This window comes from Herpailurus yagouaroundi, unplaced genomic scaffold (genome assembly GCF_014898765.1).
Source record: "Herpailurus yagouaroundi ecotype Mexico unplaced genomic scaffold, PumYag 77, whole genome shotgun sequence".
Taxonomy (NCBI): Eukaryota; Metazoa; Chordata; class Mammalia; order Carnivora; family Felidae; genus Herpailurus; species Herpailurus yagouaroundi.
In genome coordinates this window covers 65,880,405-65,900,274 of record NW_024412388.1, presented here as the reverse complement: position 1 = coordinate 65,900,274, position 19,870 = coordinate 65,880,405, and the positions used below count along the sequence as shown (strand labels likewise).

At 34.0% G+C, this 19,870-nt stretch overlaps 1 protein-coding gene across 4 annotated transcripts in view; it reads right to left on the bottom strand.

Moving 5' to 3' along the window:
* Positions 1 to 1,963: 1,963 nt before the first annotated feature.
* DNAJB4 (DnaJ heat shock protein family (Hsp40) member B4) overlaps positions 1,964 to 19,870 on the bottom strand; it is a 50,360-nt gene continuing 32,453 nt past the window's right edge. For 2 of the 4 annotated variants that reach the window (XM_040470731.1, XM_040470730.1), the window contains exons 2-4: positions 11,515 to 11,756; positions 4,881 to 5,449; positions 1,964 to 3,168 (exon numbers count right to left, since the gene is read on the bottom strand). In XM_040470731.1, the coding sequence (XP_040326665.1) occupies positions 2,935 to 3,168; positions 4,881 to 5,449; positions 11,515 to 11,725 (1,014 nt within the window). In that variant the 5' untranslated portion in view covers positions 11,726 to 11,756 and the 3' untranslated portion in view covers positions 1,964 to 2,934. Of the gene's footprint in view, positions 3,169 to 4,880; positions 5,450 to 11,514; positions 11,921 to 19,870 lie in introns of those variants that run through there. The other 2 variants (XM_040470729.1, XM_040470732.1) reach the window with 2 other exon arrangements.

Genomic DNA, 19,870 nt, shown 5'->3' with positions numbered 1-19,870 from the left:
AAACATCTCTATCAATTAGCTTACTGGCATCGACAGTACTTCAAGTATCCAAGTATGTGGCTGAACTTAAAAAGAACACTTTAAAATCAAAAGTACCTTCACAATTTACATCAATAAGAATCCTTTAAAACTCTACTTTTACATTAATTCGACATTCAACTAATAAAAATTGGGCACCAATTACTTGCTAAGGCATTATCAGTATTCTTTTAAGACAAGAAAGATACTGGTATACTGTTTGTATATAGCAGTAAAAATTAATTTTTTTATTAGAGAAGAATAATTCTGTACTTTTAATTTTTTTTTTTTTTAAGAGAGTGAGCAAGTGGGAAGGGACAGAAGGAAAGAGAGAGTGAAAGAATCCCAAGAAGGCTTCACACTCAGCATGGAGCCCAATGCAGGGCTCTGTCCCACAGCTCTGGGATCATGACCTGAGCCGAGATTTAGTCAGACACTTAACCGACTGAGCTACCCAGGTGCCCAATAATTCTGTACTTTAAAGAAAAAATACTTTTTAATCCAAAGATTATCCATCTACCTAATCCACAAATCCTTTATTTAGGAGAAAAGGCTTAATCAAGAAAATTGCAATAAATGACAGTAGGTTTAATATAGAATCATATCCACCACTCTGACTGATGCTTTCAGTTCTCTTTACACCTGTGAAAGTTGCTATGATGTTTATACTTCCCTAAGTAGTTTAGGGTTTTTTTGCTTTTGTTTTTGTTCTAGAGAGAGAGAGAGACTGTGTGTGTGCACAAGTGGGGGCAGAGAGAGAGAGAGAGAGAAAGAATCTTAAGCAGGCTTCATGCTCAGTGGGGAGCTCACTCGGGGCTCGATCCCATGACCCTGGGATCATGACCTGAGCTGAAATCAAGAGTCGGGCACTTAATCAACTGAATCACCCAGGCACCCCTTCCCTAAGGAGTTTTAGTCGTTCAGGGAACCAAAGTTATAAAGGAATTATTTATTAATTAGTGGAATAGTAAGTGTGATTAGCTAAATTCTCTGGCATTTTCAACATTTTTTTTTAAGATTTTATTTTTAGTAACTTCTACACCCAATGTGGGGCTCAAACACACAACCCGGAGATTAAAAGTCACATACTCTACTGACTGAGCTGGTGAGGTTCCATTTGCAACTAAAGCATGTGATGATTTCCAGCAATTCTATTCTTAGATATATACCCAAGAAAATTGAAAAGTTATGTACACAAAAACTTGTATAAAAATGTTCATAGCAGCATTATTAACAGCCAAAAAATGGAAATAACCTAAATGCCCATCAGCTAATAAATGGATAAATAAAATGTGGTATCTCCATAGAACAGAACATTATTTGGCCATAAAAAAGGAATCATCAGAAGTACTGATACATGATGTAACATGGATGTACCTTGAATACGTCATGCTAAGTGAAAGAAGCTACGTGAAAAAAAGCCACATATTCTTTGATCCCATTTATACTAGATGTCCCGAATACACATCTCTAATCCATAGAGACAGAAAGTAGATTTGTGTTTGCCAGATACTGAAGAATAGGAAGTGAGTGCTAATAGATATGGAATTTCTTTTTCAGGTGATGAAAAGTTCTGGACTCAGTGGTTATGTAACCACTTAACTATATACTTTTAAAAAGGTAAGCTTATGGCATGTCAATTATATTGCAGTAAGGCTGTAAAAAGCATGTGTTAATTACAACCTATTTATTGGCTTTCTAAAAGACTCTTAGTCTGCTAAAGAGTGATAGGATCCAGTATAGCTTGTACATATATCAATCATCCTGAAAACTACTTTCGAACCAAAAACTTTGTTTCAAGACATCACTCTTACTCTAGTTAAAAGAAAAAGAAAACAATTTTTTAAACATAAATATATTTAAAAAATTAAAACACCTAAGAAATGCAATCTATGTATATGAAAAAGTAAATTATTTATATGCATAACAAGTAGTAGCAACATCATTCATAAGCAGCAGTTAGTGTTTATTTTCCCCATATTTTGGTTTAACACCATAGTGGTACTTTATTCTTTTTAGGGAAATTGCATAAGGTACATATAGCATATTATCAGTAAGTTATAGAAGACTGTATAATTGGAAAATTAATTCCAAGTAACAATATTTCCTCTAAAAACACATTTATTATTAAACAAATTATTTTAAACTAGTGGACAATAAAATGTGCCTATAATTTATTAAGTCCAAGATATATAGTCAACTTGCATAAAATTACATATGGCATTTTAAAAACAGCCTATTTCTAAAATATCAGTAATTCAGGCAATTGGGATTTCCACAGGAGATAAATTGCCATTAATTTCCTTTTTATGATGAAAATGTCTGCCTTAAGAACATTACAACTATGTTATTAAGAAATGCTACAGCATACTTTAAAAATCAAAATGGTGAAACATATGCATTAGTATATTCTTTTACGGGTACCAGCCCTATAGCAGCATTTCAGATGGAGATTTAAATCTAGTCAACCACATTTCCAAATGACTTGGGCTTTAATTTTCTAGAAATACATATCACATGTGTAGTTTAGTTAAGAATTTAAATTTCCATTATAAATGAGAACCTATCATACTGATAATGTAAAGATAAAAGAAATAAAGTACTTTAGGATAGGCTAGTACTTTATTAGAAATATATCCACTAACTCCACAAAAACAAATTTTACATGAAGCAAAATACTAAAAATTTCTGATTTGGGAGAAATGAAATAAAATACAGTGAATAGGTTTTCTCTTCATCTCTAACTGTAAAAATCCCTTTTGCCTATTTATTTGACCCGTCTCTATTCATGCAATTTAATGAATCCTCAAAATAATTTACACATCTTTATACAGAATTCACATCTACATCAGTAAACTGCCAGTCCTTTTATATTTTCAGTGCCTTATCAAAATATGGGTAACAAAGTTTTTCATTCTATGAGGCAGGAAGATGTTTCCTAAGTACTTCTTTGGATGATGAGGATATAGTATCTGGGAAGGACACCTCAAATTCTATTAGAAGGTCACCACGCTGGTCAGGATTTTTTGGAAATGGCAGCCCATATCCAATAATTCTTCTCCTCATTCCAGGTTTCACAATATCATTTATTGACATAGGTATGGTTCTTCCATCCATTGTTGGCACATTAATTGAGCAGCCACACAATGCCTAAAATAGACCAAATAAAATGAACAAACTCCAAAACTTAAAAAACTCAACAAAAATATAACCAAGTATGAAGAATGAAACCACTAAGGTAAAACATTAACCTCTAAAAGAATATCAATAATTGTAAGACTTTTTCCCTGTTAACAAATCTCTTTAGGACATGCATGATCAGACATATTATAAAAGAAGGAAAGGAGAAGGGGAAGGAAGGAAAAGGAAAGAGAAGTAAAGGATGTCTTCCACTATGCCCTGAAATGAAATGGAATGTTTGAGGCTGCCATTACAACATTCAAAATGCAGGGATGGAAATGGACAAGAAAAGAGGGAGAAATTTAGGAAAAGAATAAGAGTAAGTACCTACTTCTCTGGAAGGAAAAATATTAGGATAAGAAATACATTTATTGGTTTAGTCAACAAATGTTTACTGAGTGCGTACTATATGCCACACATTCCTGCTCGATGCTGAGCTAAGGGACCATGAACAGGGACCCCACCTCAGGGAATGCACAAGGAACTCAGAAGCAAACCAGTAATAACAATACAGTATATGTAACATTGGCACAGAGGTGCAGAAGTCTTTTGTGAGACAAAGGGCACCCATCATACCCCCTTATCTTCTGACAGTACAGAATGAGCTAAGCTTTGGACCGTTAGCAAGTATTGAAGCAGAGCGAGGAACAACAGTGTTCCATAGACTAGAGCTCAGACAACGACATAGATGTATATAAGATAATAATAGAGCAAATTTAGGGAAATGTATATACATTTATGGGTAGAAACAGAGGGAGACAAAATCCCAAGCAGGCTCCACGCTGTTAGCTTAAACTCACAAACCATTAGATCATGACCTAAGCTGAAATGATGTCAGACACTTAACAGACTGAGACACCCAGGCACCCCTAAAATGACCTTTCATTTTAAGCTAAAAAGTTTGGACTTTATGGTAGATGCTATGTGGAATTATTTAAGAATTTTAAGCAGGGAAGTGACATGGCCATATATGCAGGATTATAATGCAATTTGAAAAACAGTATCTAAAAACAGAACAAATAAGAACTTATAAAGCAGTACCTTTAACAATTATTTTAAAGTAGTATCTTTTATATAAGTATTACTCCAAATTAACAATTTTGGGGAAAACCTTATACATGGACTAAGGTGATAAAATTCCAATGTATATCTCATAAACCATATCTATAAAAACTGAGTAGAGTTAACCCAATATTAGGTTTCATAGTACATAACCCAGTTAGCACTTAAAGTTGGCATTTAAATTGCTAGTACAGGTAACTAAACTTAGAAAATATAATCCTACCCATGAGAGAGGCATTATAGGCGTGCCTGGGTGGCTGTCGGTTGAGCATCTGACTTTGGCTCAGGGCATGATCTCATGGTTTGTGGGTTTGAGCCCTGCATTGGGCTCTCTGCTGTCAGCACAGAGCCCACTTCAGATCTTCTGTTCCCCTCTCTCTCTCTGCCCCTCCCTCACTCACACGCACGCGCGCACGCCCTCTCTCTCTCCCTCCCTCTCTCAAATAAACAAACATTAAAAAAAAAAAAAGAGGTATTATAGTACTACCTCTGGGGGTTCTTATGAGAATTTAAATAACATACTAAACATTTAATAAATATTAGCTGTTGTTTAGATAAATTCCCTAAGATCAGATGCATAATTCTGTCTGGTTTCAGAATCCCTGGTGCTACTAACTTACCTCTCGTAAAGTAATTTTAGCAGTGTAAATTATATTTGATCCATCCCTTTTGAATTTTGGGTGATCTTTATCTTTAATGATAAAAACAATGTCTGCTGGAATACTAGTTGGCGTTTCATCTCCTTCCCTTGGAAAAGTAATTTTGGTGCCTTCTTTCCACCCTTTCTTAATCTCGATGGTGAGAATTTTGTCCTCAGATCTATAACTCCTTCCATCAGGATTTAACCTTTTTCGAGAAATCTTCATCCGTTTGGTACAACCACTATATATTTCTTCAAGTGATACTCTAAGTTCATGAATAACTGGAGGATCTTGTTTAATGCGGGATGGTCCCACAGAATTCCTGTCTCTCGGATATCCATTCATGCTGAATCCAAAGGCAGTAAAAGGATCTCCATCTACTTCCATTTCATCAGAATCTCTACCACCAGGCATCCGTCTTCCAAAGAAAATTTCAAAGGGATTGGAACCTCCAAAGAATGCTGCAAATGTGGCATGAGGGTCACCGTGAAAGGTGTACCGGAAGGTACCTCCTTGTCCATCAGTACCTCCTGCTCCTCCTTTCAACCCTAAATGAACAAATAAACGTGATTAGAAAAAAGCTTGCAACTCTCGAAAGTTAAACTTTCAAAGTTGTATCCCTAATAAGATTTTGGCCACCTTAGGTTATAATTTATTAAGATTGGCCAGAAATGCCATTGTAACTAAATACAGAACAGTTACCTAACTTTTGATCATTCCATCCTAAGTTAAATGTTTAGCTTTCAAATTCTTCCTCCACATCCCCATCTTTAGTGATAATTTATTCCTGAATCTTTGTTCTATACATAAATAAGAAAATAAAGTCAGGAACCTCAGAGAGGTTATTAAACCACTGGTTTGATAACCTGACGTATGTAAGTTTTCAAAAGACGACAATTGAAAGGTCTTTGGTAATAGATGCAAAATGCATAACTTAAATCTTTAAGTATCATTATAGAGCATAATCAATAATGTAAAATACCATATTCATACTAATTAGCTTCATTTTAGATCATCTTTTACTTTAAGAATTAAAATAGAACTCTTTCTGTGGCAGAAAGGGGAAAAAATTTTATTAGGACACATTATGAAAAATGTTTCTTTAAACTGTTACCCTACTCTAGCTAACAAAATTGTTTAGGCATATTGTGTGATAGCATTAATTTCAACACTATGTAGAAAGAAGACTAACATCAAGAGTCTTGGATTGGTTATTTCTGTCTGTTGTGCACAACTTGCTTCAGACTCTGAGATAGTGAACTTTTGACCCTGTTCTTTAAGATTCAACTAAGTAATATGTAGTTCACAAACAATTATACTTTTGAGGCTGCATTTTCTGCTATATACTAAAGACAGTTTCTGTTAAAGACCCATCAAACATTAGTATAGTGGTCTTTTAAAGGATCAATACTGACAAGGATTTATATCATTATAGTAGTAGCAAAGTTTCTGAATGAGCCTTACGGGCATTCCTGACCAAGGAAACAAGGAGGAATAGAATCTAAAAATTTTAAACTGTGATAAATTCAAGAGATTAAGAGATTCCAATATCTTCAAACAGTGAGTAATTTGAGGGCAGGAAATACATTCTATTCATTTTTGCATTGCTCACATATACAGGGCTGAAAACGATGGCGCTCATGTTTATTGACTAGAGAATAAACTAATTCTTAAAGTGTGTTTAAACTTTGAAAGGGATCTTGAATGTCGGGATAGAGAAGAGGCAAAAGCTATATGAAGTATAATCACACATACACATACATGAGAGATTTAATAATAAAAAATTATACTGGAATCACTAAGCATGCTTTCAAAGAGATTTAGTTTTGCATGTTTTATTCTATTTGGCTTCTTCCATTAAAAAGTTTACATATAGTATGGAAATATTGAATCACTGTATTGTACACCCAAATCTAATATAACAGTGTATGTTAACTGGAATCAAAATTAAAATTTCAAAACAAACATATATATATATATATATATATATATTCTTTTTCATCCAACAGTCTCAACTGATGTTTAAATTTTTACCTTCATCCATGAATAAAAATCTGGAGAGACTAAGAAAAATTTAATAATCTGAAAAACTGTTAAAATATGTATTGAATGATACATCCAAATAGCAGTGAGGATGTTCCTTTCAGAAAGAGAATGACAAGTATAAGCAGGACAAGGAGTTTTAACATGCAGCTCACACAAAACTTCTTTTTATAATTTTTAGTGGTACAGTTTTAACTCCAAATGTTAAAAAAAGATAGTGACAGAGTTTTATAAATGACAAGTTATGTATATAGCTCAAGGTCATGACCAATGTGACTGAACCAATGCTTAAATTACTTCAATCATTTCATCTTTTATCCCACAAATATAATAGAGTATAATAGTTTAAGAACGAGTTGAGTACATTAGCTTGCCCAATCTAACTCTCTACAAGACAAAATCTAAATACTTTGGACTCATAATAAATTCATGAAAAGAAAGAACAACATTTTAAGTTATTACACTATGGGTTTGGCTTTTCCTTAAAACCTCATCTCTTCTCTGCCAAAAATGGTAACTCAGTCAGGATTACAGAGGCCCTGAGAAGATTCACACAGTCTGAAGTGACATTTATCAAAGCTGACAATGGAGCTTTGAGGTTTTCCTTGACACTAAACAGTCAAGTACATACATCGCTCAGATTAAGTACAAGGCTACTACAATGACTGAGAAAATCATACCAATATTCATAACAATGTAACATGAATTATTATGTAAGTATCACTTGATTGCCTAGCACCTGAATTATAACAGGCATGTTATCAACTATACAGTCAACTCTTTATTACATACATTTTGAGTGCTCATGGAAAATTTTAATATTCAACTGGATTCCCTCTGTTCTCCAAAATATTTTCTAGACACCATCATCACTTTTCATGATAAGGAATATACTCTGGAATCAACATTTGCCCATGCTGTGTAGCAAGACTGCTATTATTTAAAAACAAACCAACCAATTTGCAATCCAAAAACAAATATGTGTTTGGTATACTCTCCATAACAATAATTTCCACTAGTTAGTTGAAAGTTTGTCAAAAGCAGCAGCACTGGAGAAGAATTAGGATTTCAAAGAAAAAAATTACAGGACTTTAACAACTCTTACTTTAAGGAGATTTGATGTGTAAAAATCTAGATTCATAGCAAGACTTACAAAGTTACTAGAATAATGAGATCCTTTAAGTAGTCTTGACTCAAAAATTCAACTTATTTTTAAAAATACATAGCAAATAAAGAGATTCAGTTGATTACATAAAGAAGGAACAAGTGAGTATAAAGATTAATATACTAAACACAAGTTTGATCATTATAAATACTACCTTTCAGTAGTTAAAGTGACTCAATAAACTACATACCAAAAAAAGGCATAAAGGAAAAGAAATCTAGGATCTAGGGTTACAGATCTAGGATGCTGTAAGGAGGCATTACTGAAAGTCTTTTTTTTTTTTTTTTTTAAAGCATTTTAATACAAACTTCTGTTGAAATCCATTGAACCACAAACCTAAAACCTTCTAGGAGATACAGGTTCAAGATCCAATTTTAAATTTCTGTAGTTGTGGGTGTTTTTTGTTTTTAAAATGATTCAACTATGGAGAACATTTCTATATTTTTAAAAATAGCTTTATTTATTAAATACTATAAAATTAACCCATTGCAAATATATAAATCAGTGATTTTAGTAAAGTTGTAGAGTTGTGCAGCCATCATCACAATCCAGGTATAGATTATTTCCATCAACCTAACCAGTTCTCTACTTTCTATTTGTAGCTGATCCCTGCTCCCACCTCTAGCACTAGGCAACTCATTGATACACTTACTTTCTCTATAAATGTGCCTCTTCCATGCATTTCAATAAATGGAATCATAGCATATGTAGCCTCTGACATCTGACTTCTTTTATCTAGCATAGTTTTTGAGGTTCATCCATGTTATAGCATGTTTCATTAAATCAATCTTTTTAATGCTAAGTAGTATACCAGTGTGTCTGTGTGTATGTACACACATACATATATATCACATTTTGTTTATCCATCCAGTTAATGATAGTACTTTTAAATTGTTCCCAGTTTGGGGCCATTACAACTAATGCTGCTATGAACATTCATGTACATATCTTTTTTGTGGACCTATGTTTTCATTTCTCTTTTACAGATTCCTACGAGCAGAACTGCTGGGTCATAAGGTAAATTTAAAACATCTTTAGTTTTGTCCAAAAATTTTTAAACCCAGCATTTAAAACTGTGGATATTAGATTTTTTCAAAACATGAATAAACTGGATCACTGGTTCTCTTAGTCTCTAAATATATAAATTTAGCATGTTCAACTCATATACTTCTCAGTTCATGGTTCCTGTTCCCACTGTCCTAGGCCTTGACAGCGAGTGTAATAACTGGGGGAAACAAGTATATCATATAAATTACTAACAGTTCCAGAGTCCTAACATTCAGTGTTTTGTTACTACTGGAGAAACACATAGAGCTATGGAACCAGGCCTGCAGATACAAACTGACCAATGAAAGGCAAAGAGAAAAAAATGTTTTCCCACATTTAAACAGTATACCTACAAGGGATTTTTTCAAAGAATAAATGAGCTATTCTGAATAAAGAGCAAATAAATATAATGCTTTTCTGTATGTAAAGGAAGAATACTTTTGAAAAAATAATCAAATAACTTTCATTTAACTGTATTTTCAAATAACTCCTAGAGAATGATATTTCTGAATATATTTCAATGCTTTAAAAAATTTATTCTCCCCTCTCTATTACCTTTATTGTTTATGGCAATTATCTGAATCAAGAACAAAAAAAGATTCAGGGTACAGAGATGATACTGCTTTTGTTCTTTAAAAATTCACTCACTGTGATGATGAGCAGTAAAAATCAAACTAGAGAAATACTACTGAAGAGAAACACTATTAAGAGGTAATATTAAGCCAAGAAAAACGTCTCATTGGATGACTTGAAAATTCTGGAGATAAATATCCTTAGTATACACTGAATTCTATGGCTTCGTCATAAACAAACTTGAGCCATCAGGGAGATGTGGGTTAAGCAGTGGATATCTGCTTTTTCTTGGGAATGTATAGTGTTGCTTCATGTTTGTGAATTCCTTTACAAAATCACAAATAACTTCTTCAGAAAGAGTATATTATAAGTATCTCACAATCCTGCTTAGCTTTTGAGATGAACCAAATCGTATTTTGATTAATATGGCCATAAGGAATAAGCAGAATTGAACTGGCCATTATTTGCCTTTTTCAATATTTATCTTGTAAGAGCCTGACACTGCAGGTCCTCATCACCAACAATAGAAACTGCAATTTAAGGCAACTCAGATCAAAAAGAAAACAAAACAAAACAAAAAGAAAAAAGTTTCTACACAATCACGCTGCTTATATAAATTTTTTTTTTTAATGAGTTAGTGCTTCACTGTATTTTAGGGTATATTTCTAATTAGGAAAATTTTACGTTAAATGCAATAAAGGAGACAAAGAAATAACAAAAAAAGTTTTCATAACTACAATGATTTAAAAGAGAACATTTTGGGAGGAAAAAAAATAATGAAATAACTTGCTCCTGATTTGAAATGTTAAAAATCCCAGAACCTATAGGAATTAAAGTGTTTTTGTTGTTGCTGTTAATTAGCAATTTAAAATAGTCTTCATAGCTACATTTATATGGAGATGATGGACAAATTTAATTTAAAATCCAGAATGATAAAAGGATAATCTTAAATAACCCCTGTTTACTGTATTCAACTAGTTTCTGATCTCACAGTGCAAGAAACAAAAGTATGGCAGGGAGAGGAAAGGGAAGTTGTCACGCTTTCCTCAATACCTAGATAGTAAAATTTCAAAAGAAATAATGTTACCTAAAAGTAAATCAATAATTGTTCTAACTAGGTGGCCATTTTAGGTCAAAAATTGTATTTCTGAGATCTCAGTTTCTTGGCACACACTTACTGTTTACAATTAAGCTAAAAACTTGTTCTGGTATTTTATGACATCAGGAAAATTCTTTCCTCTCCAGGCAGAATGCCAAAAACAACTACAGCTGAATGCCTGGGCCTTCTGCTTCTCAGGGAGACGATTCTGTCTTGTTCCATCTAACTAAATTGCTATCAGAAAGGCAAAAAACTTCTCTCGTTTTTGCAAATAAAATATAAACTACCCAGAATGTGAACTGCCAATGTTAAAATTTTAAATGACTGAAGGATCTTTATTGGTTCTGGCAGAAAATTCATTAGAAAACAAAACAGGTTGCATAAGACTTTGACACAATTCATTAATGGGCAAGGGAATTTAAGGTTTCTTCTCAAATATACAATGTTAACATAAATCTACTGGTAGAATATATATATTACAAAATGCCCAAAAAAGGGCAAGCAAATACAATTCATTCACAGCTATGTAATAATATTTACTCATATGATCAAAGATGAAATCTTGCTTTTATCTATTTGTCTTTCTACTTTGATGCCTGATAATTTAATTATGACCAGAAAGCTGAAAGCGGGGGAGAAAGAGAGACAGAGCTGGAGAGACTTAAAGATATACACAGAATACTTACCTTCCTCCCCAAACTGATCATATATTTCTCTCTTTTTAGGATCACTCAATACTTCATAAGCTTCTGCGACCTCTTTAAATTTTTCCTCTGCTTGAGGAGATTTGTTCTTGTCCGGATGAAATTTGAGTGCTTGTTTTCGGTAAGCTTTTTTAATATCTTCATCTGAAGCTCCTTTTTCAATTCCCAAAATGTAATAATAGTCTTTCCCCATTTCGAATGCCTTGAAATGAACTTAGATTTCCCTTTGTGAAAGAAAACAGCGTCCCCAGTCTTAGCAATACAACGATTCCAAGAAAAATAAACCAAGCTGGGTATTTTAAAAGTTAAAGCAAATCAGCAATTCAGCTTCGCTGTCTTAAGGCAGCAAGCAAGCAGCGTCTCTATTTAATTCCTTCCCCAAAGGCTTACTTACAGATAAATATACACTACACAGGAGACAGCCTCCTTCTAGATCCTCCCATTTTCACTACGTGTCTCTGTACTTTCTAGAACAGCAAATGCTACAGGACGTCACTTCCCCAGCTGCCTCTAGTCAAAGTACAGAGCTAGGTTTTCTCCTCCTCCACGATTAACTATTCATTTTCCTTCTGGCTCTACCATTTTTATTTCCTTTTTAAGAAGCTAAGTGGATTAAGAACCCAATATTTCAGCACAGAATATCATAACTACGTATTTATTTACTCTATTGTAAGAGAAAAAAAACAAAATAATTATAGCCAATAGGCATCCTATGTTAAAATAAATTAAAGGCATTATACAAATTTAAAGGTACCCTTGAACTGATTTTAGGTATTTTAATTTCAATTTCAAGTTATCCAAATATAAGATACACAATGCTAAAATATGGTTTGTTTAAATTAACATTTTCAGATAATTTGTGTCATTTTCAGAATTCCTGGGGTCTATCAATCAGAAATGCCAGGAGGTCAACATACCAATTTCACATTGTAAAAGGAGATCATAAACATCAAAAGCAGTCAAGGACTTAAAATTATCTTAGTTAGTGGTTTTAACTAGTTTTCTGTAATATACAAGAGTTAATAGTTCTGGCAAACTAAGTATTTGTGAAAGCTTCTTATCTGATTTTAGCTACTTTAGCAAAAACAGAATGAGATCCCACTCCCCCCACCTCTGTCTCCGCCCAACTCTTAGGGTCACTATTTAAAGAATTTTTGTGCTGCAGGAAAGATAGAAGAAAAGTATCAGGTTACAGACAGTAAATACTCATGTTTCTTATAAGACCTTAACTGGATCATCTTGAAATCTGGATATGCTATTTACAGGGCAGCGATATGAGAAATATTTTTGCTTTTAAAAACACATTTCCCTAATTATAATTATCAATACTCATTGCTGAAGGTATTGGAAAACACAGAAAGAAAAAAGAATAAAATAAAAACCTCCCTATCATACCACTTTAGGTAATTCCTGCTAAATATATTTCCTTGTAGTCATTTTTCCTATAAATATTTATATTATATTTATATTTATGATACTTATAGTTTTGTATTTGTTTTTTTGTTAACAAAGTTTATGTCATATCATTTACATACCCTTTTGATATCTGCTTTTTTGTATATATTTTGTATATTTATGAGAAATATTTTCAGTCTATATTACTCATCTTTTATCTCCTATTGTTTTGTCATCTTTTCAAAGATGTTCCCATTTCTAATATAATGGAAAGATGGATTAATAAGAAAATGTCAAAAGAATTGCACACAGCCCTATAGATACCTTAAATCTGTAAACTTGGAAGAAAAAGAACATTTAAAGGAAAAGTAAATGTACATATATGTTTAAAGTATAGTGAAAAGGTAACAATCACATGTTAACCTTTAAAGATATGGGAACACCTACTCTATATGCCAAGCAGTTTTACATTAATGATTCAGCAATTCTTTCAGAACATTCATCTTTTTACTTTGACAGCTAGGATTTCCTGTTTTTCAAAACTCCCTCCTTTAAAAATACTTTTGTATTAGAAACAAATAGCATCTTTCTAGCTTATTTACAGATTACAAAGATTTGTCAGCCATTCAAGCAAATTTTTTAGTTCCATCAAGGAATACTCAATGTCAAAAGGTTAACATTCAAATCCAAAAACCTTAGGGGAAAATGCTAATATCCAAAGTCAACTTAAAACTCCTACTTAAAAAAAATTGCAAGCTGAAGTCCTGTAGAAGTACAGCATCTACAGTAGGAGTAAAAATATAATAAAAATCACCTTTTCTAGAATTAATTTCCAAAAGAACTCCTTTAAAATACTCATTACCAAAGGAACACTGACATTACTATCTGTGAAAAGCCTGAATTGTTCTGGTAGGTAATGCTGGGAGGAAAGAAAAAATAGATTCTTATCTGATTTAATCATTTTCAGATAGCTAGAAATATTACCAGGACTTGGCATATTAAATGACTTTAGAACCCGAGACTAGATCTTTCACATTTCGGAGAAATGCATTACCTATTAACAAATGGAAACAAATCTGACTTTCTACGTGTAGAGAAGGATGATAAAGGATTTTTATATTTCTTCAAATATCATACACACAAAAAAGAACCATAGTGGTAAACCTGAAAAGCAAGAATTCATCTCAACTGTGAAATTTCAAGTTATTAAATAAGCAGTTATAATTTGAAGATTTTAAATAATAAAACAATCTAGCTAGGTTTTGGTAAAATGAGTACTGTAAATAATTCTTTCAAACATTTGGGAACAATGCCAACAGACACATGAAAAGATGTTTGGCATCACTAATCATCAGGGAAATGCAAATCAAAACCACAGTGAGATATTACCTCACACCAGTCAGAATGGATAGTATCAAAAAGACAAAAAATAACAAATGTTGGTGAGGATGTGAAGAAAAGAGAACCCTCATGCACTGTTAGTGGAAACGTACATTGGAGCAACCACTGTAGAAAAGACTGTGGAGCTTCCTCAAAAATTTAAAAATAGAAATACCACAGGATCCAGTAATTCCACTACTGGGTATTTTACCCCAAGGAAACAGAAACACTAATTCAAAAAGATATATGCACCCACACATTCACAACAGCATTATTTACAATAGCCGAGATATGAAAGCAACCTAAGTGTCCATTCATGGATGAATGGATAAAGATATTATATACGGGAATGAATAAGTCACAGGGATGAAAGGTATAGCATAGGGAATATAGTCAATGGTATTGTAATAGCATTGTATGGTGACAGATGGTAGCTACATTTGTGGTGAGCACAGCATAACTGATAAGAGTTGCTGAATCACTGTGTTATACACTTGAAACGAATGTAATATTGTGTGTTCAACTATACTGCAATAAAGAAGATAAATATGGCAGCATCAGTGGGCAGTTGAGGGGTCAAGGCTAACTCATACCCATAGCCAGGTGAGCCTGACTATTTCTCCATTGCTTCAATGTCAAGTGAGCAGAAAAAAGCACCATGGAGCCTAGGAAATTAGGTAGGCCCAGAGGGGGGAAAAAAAAAAACAGCACACTCAGGCTACTGAGGAAAAACATCCCTTTTTTTTTAAGAGCTAAAATCCACTACATTTTTTTTTTAAAGAATGAGAAACACTCATAACAGGAAGGTTATTCCTGAAATGTATAACTCTATACTACTCTCCTAGGATTCTCTCTCAGAACCCTTGGAAGGAGCGTGGCCCTACCCACATCTTGGTTTAGCTGCCAAAAGTGTAAGAATAAATTTTTGTTGTTTTAAGATGTTTACCTTGTGACAATTTGTTTTAGCAGCCCTAGGAAACTAAAACAGCGAGAAATACAAAAAAGTATGTATGATGTAAATGGACAGTTCAAAATTGGTAACAATAAACACCCATTTATCCATTAAAAAAATATATAATAAATATAATTTTAAAAATCATTTGGGAACAAGTATTAATTTTAAGGGGCACCTGGGTGGCTCAGTCGGTTAAGCTTCTGACTTTGGTTCAGGTCATGATCTCATGGTTCAAGAGTTTGAGCCCCACGTCGGGCTCCGTGCTGACAGCTCAGACCCTGGAGCCTGCTTCGGCTTCTGTGTGTCCTCTGTCTCTGCCATCCCTCCCCTCTTCATGCTCTCTCTCTCTCTCTTTCTCTCTATCTCTCTCTCCCTCCCTCTCAAAAATAAACATTAAAAAAATAAAAAAAAAATTTTAATCCCTATAAATACCATAACCTGGAAATTTGTCCTTAAAAATAATTCACAGAAAAAAAACTATGAACATACCAATAAACTCATTGCACTAGATGTAATAGGGTAATAGATTAATATAGTCATTAAACTGCATAGTATTTTAGAGAAATTTTACTCGTTACATTTACTTTTTTCAGACTGAGCTATCTCCTCTACCACTTAGGAGTTAAAAATCCATTACACAATCACTTTACATTAAAATTTTTCATCTAAGTTTTATTTCATCTATGAGATTAGGGTGTTTGTATGATTTTTTTAATGAGGGTGGGTGACCAATTGTCATCCCTGTAAATAATGATCATGACAAAAATAGAGTATGTAAGGGAAAAGGTAGGGGCAGCCTTTAGGGATAATGGAACTGAGATATGAACAAGGTTCTTTTACTATTTTTTATTTTTATTTATTTATTTATTTATTTATTTATTTAATTTATTTACTTATTTTTTAACGTTTATTCATTTTAGAGACAGAGAGAGACAGAGCATGAATGGGGGAAGGTCAGAGAGAGAGGGAGACACAGAATCTGAAACAGGTTCCAGGCTCTGAGCTGTCAGCACAGAGCCCGATGCGGGGCTCGAACTCACGGACCGCAAGATCACGACCTGAGCCGAAGTCGGTCACCCAACCGACTGAGCCACCCAGGCGCCCCACTATTTTTTAAAGTAAAAATAAAAACAGGGGCACCTGGGTGGCTCAGTCGGTTGAGCGTCCGACTTCGGCTCAGGTCATGATCTCACAGCTCGTGAGTTTGAGCCCCGCATCGGACTCTGTGCTGACAGCTCAGACTAGAGCCTGCTTCGGATTCTGTGTCTCCCTCCCTCTCTGTCCCTAACCCACTCGCATTCTGTCTCTGTCTCCCTCAAAAATAAATAAACATTAAAAAAAATAAATAATAAAAATAAAAATAAAAACACAGCCAAAAAACTACATAATAGTCTATTTGAAATACTGTTTAAAAATCACATAGATCCTTGCTTATTTGATTTTATACATATATATGTGTATGGCAGAAAGTTGGGTAACAAGAACCAGAGTTAATAAAACATACACTTTTTTCCCTTAAATTTCTTTAAGGCTACTATATATTTTTTTTTTAATTTTTTTTTTCAACGTTTATTTATTTTTGGGACAGAGAGAGACAGAGCATGAACGGGGGAGGGGCAGAGAGAGGGAGACACAGAATCGGAAACGGGCTCCGGGCTCTGAGCCATCAGCCCAGAGCCCGACACGGGGCTCGAACTCACGGACCGCGAGATCGTGACCTGGCTGAAGTCGGACGCTTAACCGACTGCGCCACCCAGGCGCCCCAAGGCTACTATATTTTTAATAAAGATATAAAATTGGTACTAATTTTACTAAAAATTAGTAAAATTTTTACTAATCAAACATTAATGTGATTATTCCATGAAAACACAATTCTCTTCTGTTTATTAAAAGAAAATTACAGGGGCACCTGGCTGGCTCATTTGATAAAACTTGTAACTCTTGATCTTGGGATCATGAGTTCAAGCCCCATATTGGGTATAGAGCTTACTTTAAAAATAAACAAGTAATGGGGCGCCTGGGTGGCGCAGTCGGTTAAGCGTCCGACTTCAGCCAGGTCACGATCTCGCGGTCCGGGAGTTCGAGCCCCGCGTCGGGCTCTGGGCTGATGGCTCAGAGCCTGGAGCCTGTTTCCGATTCTGTGTCTCCCTCTCTCTCTGCCCCTCCCCCGTTCATGCTCTGTCTCTCTCTGTCCCAAAAATAAATAAACGTTGAAAAAAAAAATTAAAAAAAAATAAACAAGTAAGTAAATTAATTAATTAATTAATATTACAAAGATTCTTCTCCTTAATGTTTATAGTTTACAAGTTCTCATGCTGGAATAGGGGTGGTTCATCTCTAACTGAAGTAAGGCCATAATGTATTTTAAGAGATTTTAATTTTTTTTTTTTAATTTTCCTATTTCATTTTATTTTTTTTTTTAATTTTTTTTTTCAACGTTTATTTATTTTTGGGACAGAGAGAGACAGAGCATGAACAGGGGAGGGGCAGAGAGAGGGAGACATAGAATCAGAAACAGGCTCCAGGCTCTGAGCCATCAGCCCAGAGCCTGACGCGGGGCTCGAACTCACGGACCACGAGATCGTGACCTGGCTGAAGCCGGACGTTTAACTGACTGCGCCACCCAGGCGCCCCGAGATTTTAATTTTTTCAACCAAGTCAGAAAACTTAAGTGTATTTACTATTTTATTTATCAAAGTTGTTTGTTTTTTTTTTTTTTTTTAAACATGGTTTAATGGTTTTGGGCCCAATAATTTATTTGGAGGAAGTGTGCCACTCTATTTTAGGGAGACATGGCCCAGAATTCAGTAAAAATTCTAATGACATTATACATATTTTTTCAATAACTTTAACAAAGATTCCTTATTTGGGATATTATGCTTTCATAGTAACTATAGATAAATTATTTTTACAGAAATTATTTTTGATTGTATAATCAGTTTCAAATATTAAATATGTTTAGATATCAGAGCTAAAGATAGCACTTGAATCACACACTAAAAATCCTAAAAGTACCTAACTAGTCATTCAACTGACGCCATCTTCACCTTCTACTTTGGCTTTATTAATATACAATAAAAAAGTTTTTTTCTCCAAATCACAAATCATTTCCCAGTTTATAATACATTAGTACAAAGAAAGCATGCCTTCTAGAGTCTCAGAAGAAATTATTATTAAAATTCAGATCATCACTTAAATACTTGAAGGCAAACGACTTCTAATATTTTACCAATGCTCCTGTTGAAAACTTTTTCTGTCAATATTTCATTCATAAATGGGTAGGTACATTTAGTTCAGAAATTTCTCATCAAGTGATTAATTTTAGTAAGTTGTGACTTCCATTCCCTAATACTTCTTATCCAAGAATAAACAGACTGAGGCTCTTTTACACTTGTCCTCACAGTACTTTAGATAGTTAAATAGTGGTGGGGCACCTGGTTGGCTCAGTGGGTTTCTGATTTTGGCTCAGGTCGTGATCTCAGGGTCGTGAGATAGAGCCCCATGTCAGACTCTGTGCTGACAGTGCAGCGCCTGCTTGGGATTCTCTCTCTACCCCTTCCCTGCTCACTCTCTCTCTTCTCTCTCTCGAAATAAATAAGCATTTTTTTTAAAAAAAGAGAGTTGAATAGTGGTTATAAAATTTGCTAGGGTGGTGCCAGGGAATATTGATTGTGTAGTGGTTAAAAGCACAGATTTTAGAGACAGACTGCCAGGGTTAGAGTCCTGACAACATGACTCCAGCTGTGGAGCCTTGGGCTTAACTTTACTATGCCTCAGTTTCCTTATCTGTCAAATGGGATTAACATTAATATCTACTTCATAGGGCTGTTGTGAGGATTAAATGAGATAAATGTGTGATGCACTTAAATGTGACTGGCACATAATGAGGACTATGGAAGTATTGAGTACTATTGTGATAACAATGATCTCATCATATCAACTAGAAGGACTTTTTCCTACAAAATAATTACTGCACCATAGGGATAATAAAATGTCTTTATTTACAAGTGTATGCATCCACACACACAACAGCTGTCCAACTAAGAATAAATGGCTCTTTCCAAATGCTCCAGTTAATACTTGTTACTTACTCATCTTGACTCCATTAAAATTTACAATCATTAAACCTTCACATAGGTAGCATTCATCGTATTTCAAATACATACACTTGTATTTCAAATGCAAATTTCAAATACCTTGACTGTATTTCAAACATAGTAATCCAGACTGGTATTGGTGAAAGAACAGGCAAATAGACCAATAGAACAGAATAGAGAGTCCAGAAATAGAGATGTATAAATATAGTCAACTGATCTTTGACAAAAGAGCAAAGGCAATACAATGGAGAAAAAAAATGGTCTTTTCAACCAATAGTGCTGGAACAACTGGACATCCACTTGCAAAGGAATGAATCTAGACACAGACCTTAAACCTTTTACAAGAATTAACTCAAAATGGATCACAGACCTAAGTGTAAAAATGCAAAACTATACTAGAACATATGAAAAAAATCTAGATGACCTTGGGTTTGGCAATGATTTAAATAAAATACCAAAGGCACAGTTCATGAAAGAGAAAATTGTTAAGCTGGACTACATTAAAATTACA